Source organism: Polistes dominula, unplaced genomic scaffold, assembly GCF_049000335.1.
Source record: "Polistes dominula isolate Pdom_NZ unplaced genomic scaffold, Pdom_raw_medaka contig_22, whole genome shotgun sequence".
Lineage (NCBI taxonomy): Eukaryota > Metazoa > Arthropoda > Insecta > Hymenoptera > Vespidae > Polistes > Polistes dominula.
The window spans coordinates 3,038,539-3,052,741 of record NW_028300966.1 but is presented as its reverse complement, the minus strand read 5'-3'; the positions used below and the strand labels follow the sequence as shown (position 1 = coordinate 3,052,741).

Here is a 14,203-nt window from a genome sequence, read left to right as displayed (position 1 = left end):
AATTTTCTGTTTTAAAATTCTAATTTTCTCATTTCAAAAATCCTCTCTAATTCGATTGATAATAATTATAATTTAAATTCCAAGAATTCCATAATACTTTTATTTCTCATTGTTATTTTTTATTCAAAAAATAAATTAAGAGAGAAAGATACTTAATTTTCTATTTTAAGATTCTAATTTACTCATGTCAAAAATTCTCTCTAATTCAATTGATAATAATAATAATTAAAATTCCAAGAATTCCACGATATCATATTCAAGATGAAATATTTTCGTGAAATAGCATGTAATTCCAATGGTAAGACCAATGTTATAGTAGTTAAAAACATGTTTTTAAAACGTTGAATCGATACCGAACGATTTCAACGATGTATCATTACGTCTATTAAAGGTGTTCGATCGAACCATTTACGATGCCATCATTACGAACACGCTTAACTCAGAATGAAAGAATGAAATAAAAAAAAAAAGAAACAAAACAAATAAAGAAAGATAAACGTAAAGGTAAAGATAGAAAGATCGAAGCACACGCACACATCTGTTTGGTGATCTTAAGATCATGCGAACCAGACGTACCAGAGTTTGCACAAGCAAAGTTTGCACAAGAAGAGAACACCGACTTTTCTCGGGAATCGTGTTCCGTAAGATGAGACGAGGACAAGGACAAGGCCAAGATCACGTGTTCTTTCTCGATCATCGTTGGGTTGCACTTTCCATCCAACCTAACTGCATCCTTGTCTTTCCCTTTCTGATTTCATCATCATCATGCTTCTTCTTCTTCTCATTCTTCTTCCTCTTCTTCATTCCTCAAGAACAACTCGAGTGCACCGACCCAAGAAGAAACAGTCGACTTGTCTTCACGCATGTCTGTCTCCCCCTTTACCCCCTCATACCTTTAAATTTGATTTTTATCCTTTATTCGACCGAATTCGGTAATATTCTCTGTTTTCCTCTCTCTCTATCTCTCTCTCTCTCTCTCTCTCCTTTACTTTTTATTTTCATTTTTCTTTTCCTTTATTTTTTTTTTTTTTAATAAAATACTAAAAAAGAAATTTATCGATTGGTTTCATGAAGTTTGCCGGTTCAACGAGAGTACAACGATCTTATCGATTTCTGTTGCATCATTGAAAAATATTCTTTCTCCGAGGTTGTTTGTACCTATAATATATATATATATATATATGTGAAAGCCAAATAAGGTGACTGTGTATACTGTTTTTTTTTGTTTGTTTTTATTTAACATCTTGTCATGTCCCACGCTTGCAAGTATAATTGGAAATGTTCACAGTTATTTTTCACATAGAGAGATAGATAGTATATAATACATAACTACATATGAAAAATAACTATTAAGTTAGACACAATTATCATTTTGTTATTATTTAATTATCAACTATTACAAGCTAAATTAATCTACTACTGTTTTATCTTACTTTCCCTTACTAATTATTACACGACATATTTCTTGTAATATTCGAAATGTTATAGTATATATATACAGGGTGATTCATCAGCTCTTGTCATTTAAATAGCTCAGAAAGTATGATAGTAGTAAAAAAGTGAGTAAGTAAAAAGTTGCATGAAAACTTCAGGACTACAATATAACATTAGTATTTTTTTGCTAGGTTGAGTCATTTTTAAGATTTATTGGTCAACTTTGTTTTTTCAAATACAATGTTATACTTTAATACTTATTTTCGGATAGCAGTTGTCAAGACGAATCCAATGATGTGCAACATTAAATACAAAACCTGACAATGACCAATAAAAACTATTCAGAAAATATCTGTTCCGTTCGTTGTTGGTACAACTAAAGAATGAATCAACCCTTACACAACCCTAACGCGACCATGACGCGGAAGAGCTGTATTGTGGCCGGCTTGTTCGCCAGTTTTGAGCTTTGTTGATGTTCCAAAATATTAATGTTGCACATCATTGAATTCGTTTTCTGCTACTGTCATACTTTCAGAGCTATTTAGATGGCAATAGCTGATGAATCACCCTGTATATATAATGTATAATATATAAATACATAGTAACTTATAAGGATGAGAGAAGTTGAAGTAGAGAAGTAGCCACGAAGTATCTTAGACGAGTTAATCATACTTCAACTCGAACGAGGTAGAACGAAAGAAAGAGAAAAAGAAACAGAAAGAGAGAGAGAGAGAGAAAGAGAGAAAGAGAGGGAGAGAAGTATTTTTTAAAACATAGTGACGGCAAATGTGTCTACTTTCTCGAGCGTTGATTGATAGTAACTCGACTAAAATGCTGGAATAATAACAGCTCTCTCATGCTACTGGTCGTAACGGTAAACAAGCTTGGAATATGGTGACGTGAATATCATAATGTACCATACCTTTATGATTTAGGTGTGTAATCTTTACAATTAGTAATAAATAATTAACATAAAAATTATCGAAATGGGAAAATATAATTATTTCGACGTTTTATTACCTATAAATTAAAATATATATATATAATATATATTATTTACCGATTATTATCTTTAATATTATCGAATTCAACATGATTTAAAACTATTATTGAGTATTCAATTAAAAAAAAATAGAAAGAATAAAGAATGATCGATGATAAGAAAAAGTTTCTGCACTAGGTACATAAGTGTAATACGTAATAGAAATGTATGAACACTTATGCATAAGATCATACGAGTTAGTATTCTTGGGAATACAAAGTTGCACTTTTAAAATTACGATCAATACCGTGAGGAGTCGATGAACTTCAACGTTCATTTACGATTTACGACGATGGAAACGATCTTCATTGTTTTTCATCTCGTCTCTTAAAAAATAAAAAGGGAGACACCAAGCCCATCATGATTTCATTGGTAAGGCGACATTAAGCGTATTTTATTGCTTCCAACTTAAGTTGCTCATCGTGTCGTGTCGTTTCTTTCATTATTTTCTATCTCATTCTGTTTGTTGCAACCTTTAGCTTGAACTTTCAAACCACGGGAGAATCTTGTAAGAGAACTCGTTAGTTTTGCTGGAAAGATCTCACGGTAAATATCAGTGTCGACGAGAATGTAAAAGTGGATGCATATAGTATATATATATATATATGTATATATGTACATGGTCTAAGAAGTGCATCTCGAATACTTCCTTTTTCTTTTCACGAACCATGAATAATCCGGTGAGTATGCAAATTGTGACTAATCCGATAAAGGAGAACCGATACGCTTGCTTGCGGCAGCCACGGTGTGGGCCTGAGAGAAAAGAAATCCTTCATCGTGAAACCATAAGAAAGGATTGAATTTGGATTCTGTAGTATTATATATACGAAAAGAAAATGTTCAACTTTGGAATGTCAAAACCAATAATATTGTTCGTTCGGTATGCATCGATTATTTCAACACATCGGAATGTCACCCCGTTTGTACGACGAGAATAAGAAAAAATAAATAAATAAAAAAAAGAAAGAAAGATCGAAACGGATTGATATCAAGAATGAAATACACTTCTACGCGGTTAAATCAAAGGCATAACTTTCTTTCTGTAAAAGGGTTTGTTTCGTATTCTTACGAACTCATAAATTACTTTCGATTTTTTTTTATTTATTTCAGCCTGGTTTACTTACTTACAACGCGTATTCCTTATGAGTAATTAACATCTTATAATGTATTTTAAATTAATTCATTAGCAAACATATATATCTATATATATCTATATATATATATATATATGATATTATATGTATTAATTATTTATTCTACTCTCCTTTTCTTTTTTTAATTATATAACGGCTAGTATTACGTGTTGATAGATAATAAAGTTATGTGAGAGTATTAGAAGTTAATTTTTTTATTTTTTTATTTCTTGTTTTAATATGACGAAATATACCATTTTACAAGCAAATTTGTGTGTGTGTGTGCATAAGAACTCGTTTTTTTTTTTAATAGAAATAATTTTTTTCTATTCTTTTTTTCTTTATCTACATTTTCAACTTGATTCAACTATAACGTCCTAAGTTTTACGTCGTTAAGAACTCATCAACACGATAATATATAACTCGGCAAAAAGATTATCGGTTTATTACAAAAATATGTCTAATACGCACATGTATAATCAATATATATGTATATGGTATATACCAATTTCAAATATTCTTACGTGTCGACCAAGTTAGACGTAAAATGTGTTTTATTAGCTTGTAAATAATATTTCCGCGTTACTTTTCAATCTTATAAACATATACGAATGCGTAAATATCATAAACTTTTTTTCCCCCCCCATAAATAGATAAATTCCAGTCTTAGAAAATTCGGTCGAGGTGAAAGAATCGAATAATTCTAACGACTGTGTATGTGTTTGTGCGTATAAAGCATTCGTGAATACGACAAAACTATTATTATTATTAGTATTATTATTATTATTACCAGTGTCCGGTAATACTAATTCATTAGAAAGGCATGCGAGATTTGAAACTTTCGATATTTTCTTGGAAAAGTCATAAATACGAAAATTTCTCCGATCGTTAAATAATGTTACATTAAAAATTGTTTAAATTATTGATCAAAGACAATAATTTTTCTCACCCGTTTCTCGTATCGATCGGTGTGTGTGTGTGTGTGTGCTTGTGTATGTATGTGTGTGATTTGTGTGAAAGGTTTTTTCACACAACTTTTTGTTTTCCGGGGGTTCCACATTTGGTGAGATGAAACACGAACGGAAGCGTGTATTATTACCCCATTGAACTTTCGATTGAAACCGCGTTACGCATTTTATTTATCTTTCTCTTTTTATACATACTTCATTTGTAATACGCATAATCGATAAATCGATAAAAAAAATTAAAATTTTACGATCGTTTCTCGTTCAAATAAGTCCCAGTTTCTCAATGTGTTTCTCACAAAAACAATTTTCCTTTCTCGTTCAATGAGAATGAAAGGGAAATCTTAAACAAGGGAACAAAAAAAGGACTTTCACGTGATTCGAACAAGAAAAAAAGTAATTAAAGATGAAAATATGCAAAAATCGATGAGTTAAGATTAACGAAATTACGCTGTTTTTGCTTAAGGGTTTTTTGTATAAAATTGTTCGCGATATATAAGGACAGATAAGGGGAGAAGGATGGGAAAGAGACTTTCACGTGTTTCCATAAAGAAAAGAACAAAAAACAAAAAAGGAGAAAGATTATAAATAAATATTCAATGATCGAATAAAAATGATAAACAAAATGAACATTATTACCAATTGTTTGAAAGTTATGAATTATACATGTAACTTTAGATACAATTATATAATATCATGGTGATCAAATTTAATCTTATTTTCATGTTCATATTATCGATGATGTAAAACACTATAAAACAATCTCATTTTATGCTTATATATATTTTCTATATAAATTTATATTAATGTGATCTTAATATAATTCATGGAAAAAAATTCCATATAAGTGTACCATTAAACCTTCGTAATACAAACGTATTAGAATGATTTATATCACATATAATATTCTTCTTACATACATAAAGGTGTGATCTTGGAGAAAATCTTTGCACAACGTTAGATAATTTTATTCTTACAATTAGTTCTGTTCTTTTTACAGCAATAAAAGATATTATTATTACTTATGAAATATTTCTTTTAACGTTGTATAAGATTTATTATAATAAAACGATTCCGCATTTTAGTTTTCTTTTAATATAGGAATGAAAATTTAAATATAATGAAAGATTTGCAATGAATGAAACTAAATTCTTTCATTCTATTTTTCTCAAGTTATGAAGAATAAAAATACGAACAAGTTTTCTAGTATATTTATAGACAATACAGATGATACCTATATTTATATCTTTATATATAAAAATTTAGTGTCACATTGTTGGTTTCTAATGAACTTCGAAACTACTGAACTAATCCTAATGAAATTTTTTGTATTTTGTAAGATTTTTTTCAACTTAGTAAATAGGATAATTTTTATCGCGATTATTTTTATTTTTTATTGCTAATTTAAGGATTATTAGAGATTTTTATTGCTTATTAAGGATTATTATATTATTTAGAGGTTATTTAAGTCTCTAGATACTCTAAGATTTCAGTAGATGGCGGTGTATTACAATTCAATTATTTTGATATATTGACGTCGTACTTCTTTTTTTTAAATTTACATATGACATAACTACCCTTACTTTTTATATTTTGTCACGTATTATTATTTCATGTATTCCATTCTAATTGTGGTATTATTTTGCGTATTGTTATCTAATTTACTAAATAATTAAGAACCATATTAAATCAACATTTGATAACATATTCACAGCAACTTGTAAACAGAACATCTTAGTATATATATGTATATAATTCCATATTTAAGTTGAATATAATAAAATAAAGTAATCGAAAGTATTTCCTGACATCGAGTAAACCGACAAACATTTCGCATTTCCAATATTTGGTCGTTGGGAACGTAGAATATCATAGGTTAACTAAACTAGAATGCAACGAGTAAAAACGACATCGATTACGACATCCTATCGTGTCTCTTGTGTATGTATGTATGTATGTGTCAGAAAGTTGTTATACTCTATAATGTATAATCTAACTCTAGATCATTTTTTTTTTTTACGATTTACCGTTAGCACTTGAAAAAAAGAAAACCTGAAATTCCTGGAGCATGTTTCCGTTTCATTATGCTCCTTGACGCAGTTTAGGTTTAGTTCTTGTAAGTTCATTTTTGAAAGAAAAAAAAATTAAAAAAGTGTAAAATATAATTATCTATCAAACAAGATACAATTATGTATATAGGTATACATACTTGTATAGCGTTTTGTCGTTCAACACTCTCTTTACGAGTATCGATTTAAAAAATGAAATAAAAAAACAACATGAACAGAGTAAAGCTCGATCGTATAATTATTCATATACGTCAATAAATCTTATTCTTTTTTTATTTTTATATTTTCTTTTTTTCACTTTATCGAGATCACGAAGACAAAATTATTCTGTACAAAATACAAATTAAATATAATAATTATTTTTTTATTTTATTTAATTGTAAGATAAATGTTAAAACTCTAACATTATTCAAACTTGATTTCATCGGATTGGCATTTTCTATTCGTTTTATTAACCTTTCGAGTGCTATGAACGCATATATGCGTTTGGTAAAAATAACTAACGTGATAGTTCGATGCATATGCGTGTTTGTTAATATTAATCGAAAATAATTTAATGTTTATGTAAATTAATTAAATTATATAATAATAACTACAAAAACTTATATATTATTAAATATAATTTATTATCAGTATCTAATTAAAATAAACTATTCCGTTCCTAAAAAACATTTTAAGTAAAAGTATTCAGCACTCAAAGAGTTAACGTACACACCTATCGTATTATTAATTTTTAAGAAATCATTTTTTTATTTTTTAATAAAATTATTTATCACTCTTATACAGTATATAAATCTTGTTTTTTCCTTTTTTCTCAAATAGGTGAGACGTTAGACCAATCAGCATCCTCGTCTTTTTGGAGTTCGACTATCAAATCACAAAGTATATTTCCAACCGACTCATCGGATTTCTTTTCATCCGGAGCTGGAATAATTCAAGGAACACCATCCAGCGTTTTTCGTAGCGGATTTGGTGGAATAGACAATTTGGGTAGTCGTGGTGCTACCATAAGACCACCAAGAACAAGACCACTTGATTATAGTGAAAGAGCAACCGCTGAATTACGAAGAAATCCTTCACTATCGTCGCCGGACGAGTGTGCTCGTGCTTGTCGCGAAAACGAACCACCAAGGATATGTTATTATCATTTCACCCTTGAATACTATACAGTACTTGGCGCGTGAGTATCATTGTATTTTTTATATTTTTTTTTAAGTTATTTTCTTTCAATAGAGAATACCATAAAATATCAATTATTTTACAAAATAATATTATTTAAAAATATATATTATTAAATAATTTATATAAATATATTAAATATAAATTTTATGTTTTATGTATTATTAATATATCATATATATTATTTTATATATTATAATATATTTGTAAAATATATAATATATAATATAAGCAATATATAAATAAATATTTATATATATTTTTAATATATTTGTATATTTTTTTTATTATTTTAATTTTATTATTTTTATTATTATTATTTTGTAGAGCTTGTCAAATATGCACACCAAATGCAACGAATGTTGTTTGGAGCGAGTGTCAATGCGTTCTAGCCGATGGTGTCGAACGTGGTATTTTAACAGCCAACCGAATGATACCAGGACCAAGTATACAAGTTTGTCAAGGTGATAAAGTGGTAGTCGATGTGGAAAATCATATGGAAGGTATGGAAGTAACCCTTCATTGGCATGGTGTTTTCCAAAAGGGTTCACAATACTACGACGGTGTACCATTTGTTACACAATGTCCCATACAAGAAGGTAGCACGTTCAGGTAATTTAATATATTATTTATTGCAAAATCAAATTTATTTCATTTTATTAAATTTATTATTAATAAATTGATATACTAGGTCGTCTAAAAAATTTCTCGCTTTTTTTATGATTGATAAAGGTATCAATGGACAGCTGGCAACGAAGGTACACATTTCTGGCATGCACATACCGGATTACAAAAAATGGATGGACTTTATGGAAGTATAGTAGTTCGTCAACCACCCAACAAAGACCCTAACAGTAATCTCTATGATTACGATTTGACTACTCACGTACTTTTGATGAGTGATTGGTTCCACGAATATGCTGCTGAACGATTCCCAGGACGTTTAGCTGTTAATACTGGTCAAGCACCTGAAAGTGTTCTTATCAATGGAAAAGGACAATTTCGAGTTAGTATATTAGATTCTATATATAATCTTTTAGATAAATTAATTTAATTTATTATTTTTAATAATTAATAAATATATAAAATATATTTATTATATTATATTATCTATTTTAATTATAATAGTTAATTTAAAAATAAAAATATATATTATTTAAATAAATATTATTTTATATAAAATAATTTATTATAATTATTTTTAAATACGTTATAATAAATAATAATTAAATTTATTAATATTTAATTTAATTTATAATGTAAATAAATAATTAATTATTTAAGTATAAGTTGTATATTTTAGAATAATATAAAATAGTTCTATTTAATTTTTTTTTATTACTAACGTACCTAATTAATTATTATTTTATATATTTTTCAATTGTAGGATCCAAATACTGGTTTCATGACTAATACACCTCTAGAAGTTTTCACAATAACACCTGGACGTCGTTATCGTTTTCGACTAATCAATTCATTCGGATCCGTTTGTCCGGCACAAATTACTTTCGAAGGTCACGCTTTATCCGTCATCTCAACTGACGGTGAATCTGTACATCCCGTAACCGTGAACACCATCATTTCATTTTCTGGTAATGTTCGATACAACCTTTCAGCATCATAATTTTTTGTTTTCTTAAGACAAATATTTATTTCAAACATTACATTCTTTTTCTTTTAGGTGAACGTTACGATTTTGTGATAAACGCTGACCAACCAGTAGGAGCATATTGGATCCAAGTACGTGCTTTGGGTGAATGTGGTATTCCACGTGCCCAACAACTGGCAATATTGCGTTATGCGCGTGGCCCTTATCAACCAACTTCTACTCCACCCACGTACGATTATGGTCTTCCACAGGGTGTCGTAAGTATATGGGATATTACAAATTTTTATGAATCATTTTTTTCTTTTTTTTGTTGTTGTTTTCCTCTCATATCTTACACCTAAAACGTTTCTCTTTTTTACAATGAAAATGGTAGACAATGAATCCTTGTATGTAAAATGAAATATGTTTTTGTACAATTTTAGGTATTGAATCCACTCGATGCCATTTGCAATCGTCCCAGGGAAGATGCCATTTGTGTTAGCCAATTGAAAAATGCACGTCACGTAGACGAAGGTATTTTGCAACAACGACCAGACGTCAAAATATTCTTGCCATTCCGTTTTCTATTCTACAGACCGGAAGAAGTCTTCCAACCACAAACCTACAATCGTTTCTTAGGTAAAAAAAAAAAATAAAATAAAATAAATGACGATTAATTCCAACACATATGAGTAAGGAGGGGGAATATAAACTTAATTTTGTATTTTTTCGTTTATGTCATATTTTATGAAATATTATTTGTAATATGATCGTTCTATCGTTAAATTTTAGTTGCACCGACTGGAGATCATGTGATTTCACTCGTAGACGAGATATCATTTACGTTTCCACTCTGCACCGTTGCTTTCGCAAATCGACGATATACCACCTGAACAATTTTGCAACGGTGATAACAGACCTGCTGATTGTGGTGCTAATTGTATGTGCACGCATCAAGTTGATATACCCCATAACGCGGTTGTTGAAGTTGTACTCGTAGACGAGGGTAAGTTTCATCGATAAATATTTAATCGAATGAATTATAATTAATTAATTAATATAATTATTTAGAAATTAATTATTAGTAATAATGTTATTAATAATTAATTTTTAAATAATAAAAATAAAAATATTAATAATTATTTTTCAAATAATTAATTTCTAAATAATTAAAATTGTAATATTAATAATATTATTATTAATAATTAATTTCTAAATAATTTAAATTATAATACTAATAATATTATTATTTATAATAATTTGGAAAATATAATCAAATTAATTGATACAAATAGAATGAATGCAATTAATATTTTGTTCTTTTAAAACAGTACAACAACCAAATTTGTCGCATCCATTCCATTTGCACGGATATGCGTTTAACGTGATAGGTATTGGTCGTTCACCTGATAAAAATGTAAAGAAAATTAATTTAAAACACGCATTGGATCTCGACAAGAGAGGATTACTTCACAGACAATTTAATTTACCACCTGCCAAGGATACAATTGCTGTGCCAAACAACGGTTACGTTATTTTCAGATTCCGTGCTGATAATCCAGGTAAATATATACCTTATCGTGAAAATCATTATTACATTATATCACGTATATTTTCTTAACGTAAAAATTAATTATATTTTGTTTACACAATTATTAATACATTGATCTTGTACCTTTTTTTAGGATATTGGCTGTTCCATTGTCATTTCCTCTTCCACATATTGATCGGTATGAATTTAATTTTACACGTTGGTACGCACGCGGATTTACCACCTGTACCACCGAATTTCCCAGTTTGCGGTAATCATTTGCCACCTATAACACCGCCGTTACCATTAGATAGCATATATCATTGATCATATTCGGCTAGAAAGAAATAAATATATTTAAAAAAAAAAAAAAGAAAAAACAAAAAAAGAACAAACAAATAGAAAAAAACTTACTTTTTTTTTTTTTTTTTTTTAAATCGCAAACGTCCAAAGCAAACGTAAGAATTGTAAGAAATGTTAAGTATTCGTTTATATCTACTTTTCTTTTTTTGTTTTTTTTTCTTCTTCTTCTTCTTCTTCTTTTCTTCTCTTCCTCTCTTCGTTTAATTTGATAAAATTCGTTGGGTTATTCGGTAATCTTACGCGTAGTCTAATAAATTAGTTTAATAATAATATTCACGTATCGATATCCTAAATGACCGATTCGAATCAAATCGATTTTTATACTCGAATCGTGTCGGTTTTTTTTAGGATAAAGGGGGTTTCGTTTTTTTTTTTTTTTTTTTAAATAATTCTTCAATTTCCAAGCTCTGTATTTCGATGTTGAGCATTTGGAAATGAAGTTTTTAGGATTGAATCAGCTCATGTGTTGTCGAGTGATTCCAATATGAGTTCCACTAACTACAATGATATTCAACATTTTTTTGTAAATAATTGTAGAAATAGTCATTACGTTTTAACGAGACATTAACAAGGATTAGGAGTAAAGGGGAATGTAGTGACTTATGTTAGAGGATACCATAAAGAGAGAGAGAGAGAGAGAGAGACAGAGAGAGAGATGAAGTGAATATTAAATAGGTCATACACATCAATTCTCGATTCTCGATTTTTACGAATTAACGAATGATTCATGTAACCATCGATAAATCGAGATTTTCATAATTGCGCTTATTGATTAGTTAGGGGAAAATAAAATGCAAGCTGGCGTAATAATAAAACGCTAATTATTGCGATGTATTTTTAACGTGTATACGTGTTCTAGCGTGCCTCGCGACATGCATACGTCAAAGTTTGCATTAAAAAATAAAATTTAATCCTTTGCACTCGAAGACAATTAAAAAAAGAAAGAAATAATAATTGAAACAAATTTAATTCAATTTACAAATGATTATTCTTTTAACAATTACGCATATATCATATGATTTTTTTTCTATTGAAATTGTTTTGTGAGTTGTTGATAATATGTGAACTGAAGAAAAAAAATAATTTCGAGTGCAAAGAGTTAATATAACACAACGTGTTAAACTTAGTATATGTCAAGGTTATTATAATATCCTATGATAATTTTTATACGCATATATAAGTCTTAGGATACTTTTTTTAAAAATTGTAATATCGTATCATGTATAAAATATTAGTTGTTGACTCTTTTTGTGTTTAAACCCATAAATCAAATGAAATTAAGTCTAATGAAACAATGAAATTTGAAAAATAAAATGAACGTGAATAATTTGACAAATTTCAAAATGAAATTAGAGATTACTTTGTTTGTTTAATGCGTTAATATTTTTAATGTAACCTTTTTTTTGTAAACCTTTTTGAGATCACGTCGTGAGGTAAAACGGTTAATACTCCTTTGTATTTTATTTCATTTTTCATCATCTTCTTTCTTCGCGTATTTTAGAAAAAGATAAACAATGAATGATGATATTGTTTACAGTGTCGCGAGTAAAAAACTTACACCAACGCGATCTTTAAGTCTATATATATATATAATATATAGAAATATATTTACTTACGCGTTTTTGTGGGTTCACGTAATATAATGTAATATAATTACATTATATAAATTCACTTGTAGATACAAAATCTAGAACCGCCTAATTAAAAATACGCTAGAATATTAAACGATTATCCTTAATTAATGCTTAAAAAAAAAAAAAAAAAAAAAATCGATAGAATTTAGCGCATATTTTTTTTTCGTACAATTTCTAATTGTTAATGTTGACACGTCTTTTAAATCTTCAGTCAACATAAAGTATGTGTCATTTTTTTTAAGTGTGAAGAAAATGTTCCTGGCAATTTTATTTTATTTACTTTGTTCACACATTACTTTTTTATTATTATTATATTATTATTTAATATGTTTTCAATTTTGTAATATGTATACATTTAATTTTCTGAACGATTTTGTTTCTTATTTTTCTATTTAATAAATTCTCTAGGAACATTTTCTTACAATTGTTGATGATAAAATAATATATGTGTAACTATAATAAACCGTTATATATATATATGTATAAAAAAATTATGGAAGATATAGTTTTTAATGAAAACTCTTAATATACATTTTTATTATTGATTAATCCTTTGTACTATATGTATAATAGCAATTGATAGATAAAAAACATGAAATTCTTGTTGAATTATTAATACTACTCGACAAAAAAAAAAAAACTAACGAAAGATAAAAAAAAATTTGATTTTCCATTCATCTTCTTATTCAACATTTCCAAAGGTGAGTATACCTATTTTAATTTAATATAACTTATTTGCCATATTATAAATAATTATTAATATATATATACAAAAATTATAGTAGTGCACAAATACGCAATTTAATTTTTTATATAAAGTTTATTGTATATTTTTTCTTCTTTTTTTTTTTTTGATTGATTTTTCAAGTACAAAGTATAAAATAGTTTTGCAAAATTAATGTGTCACTTATCACACATTTGTTTCATTAAAAATTATCTGTTTAATTATTACAATATTAATTTTTCTAGCATAAGTAATAACAACAGTCGGCATGCATACGTACATACGTACATGTAAAAAAACAATTTGAATTAGTGTGTTGTTACACACTTTTATCGATATATATATAAAAGTACTTATTTTTAATATAAGATTATGTTGTTCTATTTCTCGATATTATCGTTGTTGTTGTTGTTGTTGTTGTTGTTTGAAAGATTTATCAAATTCTATCAACGATCAACGATAATCGTTATACGCAATTACGCATTTCATGATATTATTTACAATAAGCATTCATTCGTCGTTACTTAATTAGAGTTAATAT

General features: G+C 27.9%; 1 protein-coding gene across 1 annotated transcript in view; it reads left to right on the top strand.

The window, feature by feature from the left end:
- LOC107071695 (multicopper oxidase 3) overlaps window positions 1-12,258 on the top strand; it is a 45,892-nt gene extending 33,634 nt beyond the window's left edge. Inside the window, 10 exon segments of the mRNA XM_015330899.2 lie at window positions 7,466-7,823; window positions 8,150-8,434; window positions 8,555-8,828; window positions 9,210-9,414; window positions 9,504-9,688; window positions 9,854-10,049; window positions 10,203-10,261; window positions 10,263-10,416; window positions 10,742-10,972; window positions 11,096-12,258. Coding sequence (XP_015186385.2) covers window positions 7,466-7,823; window positions 8,150-8,434; window positions 8,555-8,828; window positions 9,210-9,414; window positions 9,504-9,688; window positions 9,854-10,049; window positions 10,203-10,261; window positions 10,263-10,416; window positions 10,742-10,972; window positions 11,096-11,268 — 2,120 coding nt within the window. The 3' untranslated portion in view covers window positions 11,269-12,258.
- Window positions 12,259-14,203: the final 1,945 nt, after the last annotated feature.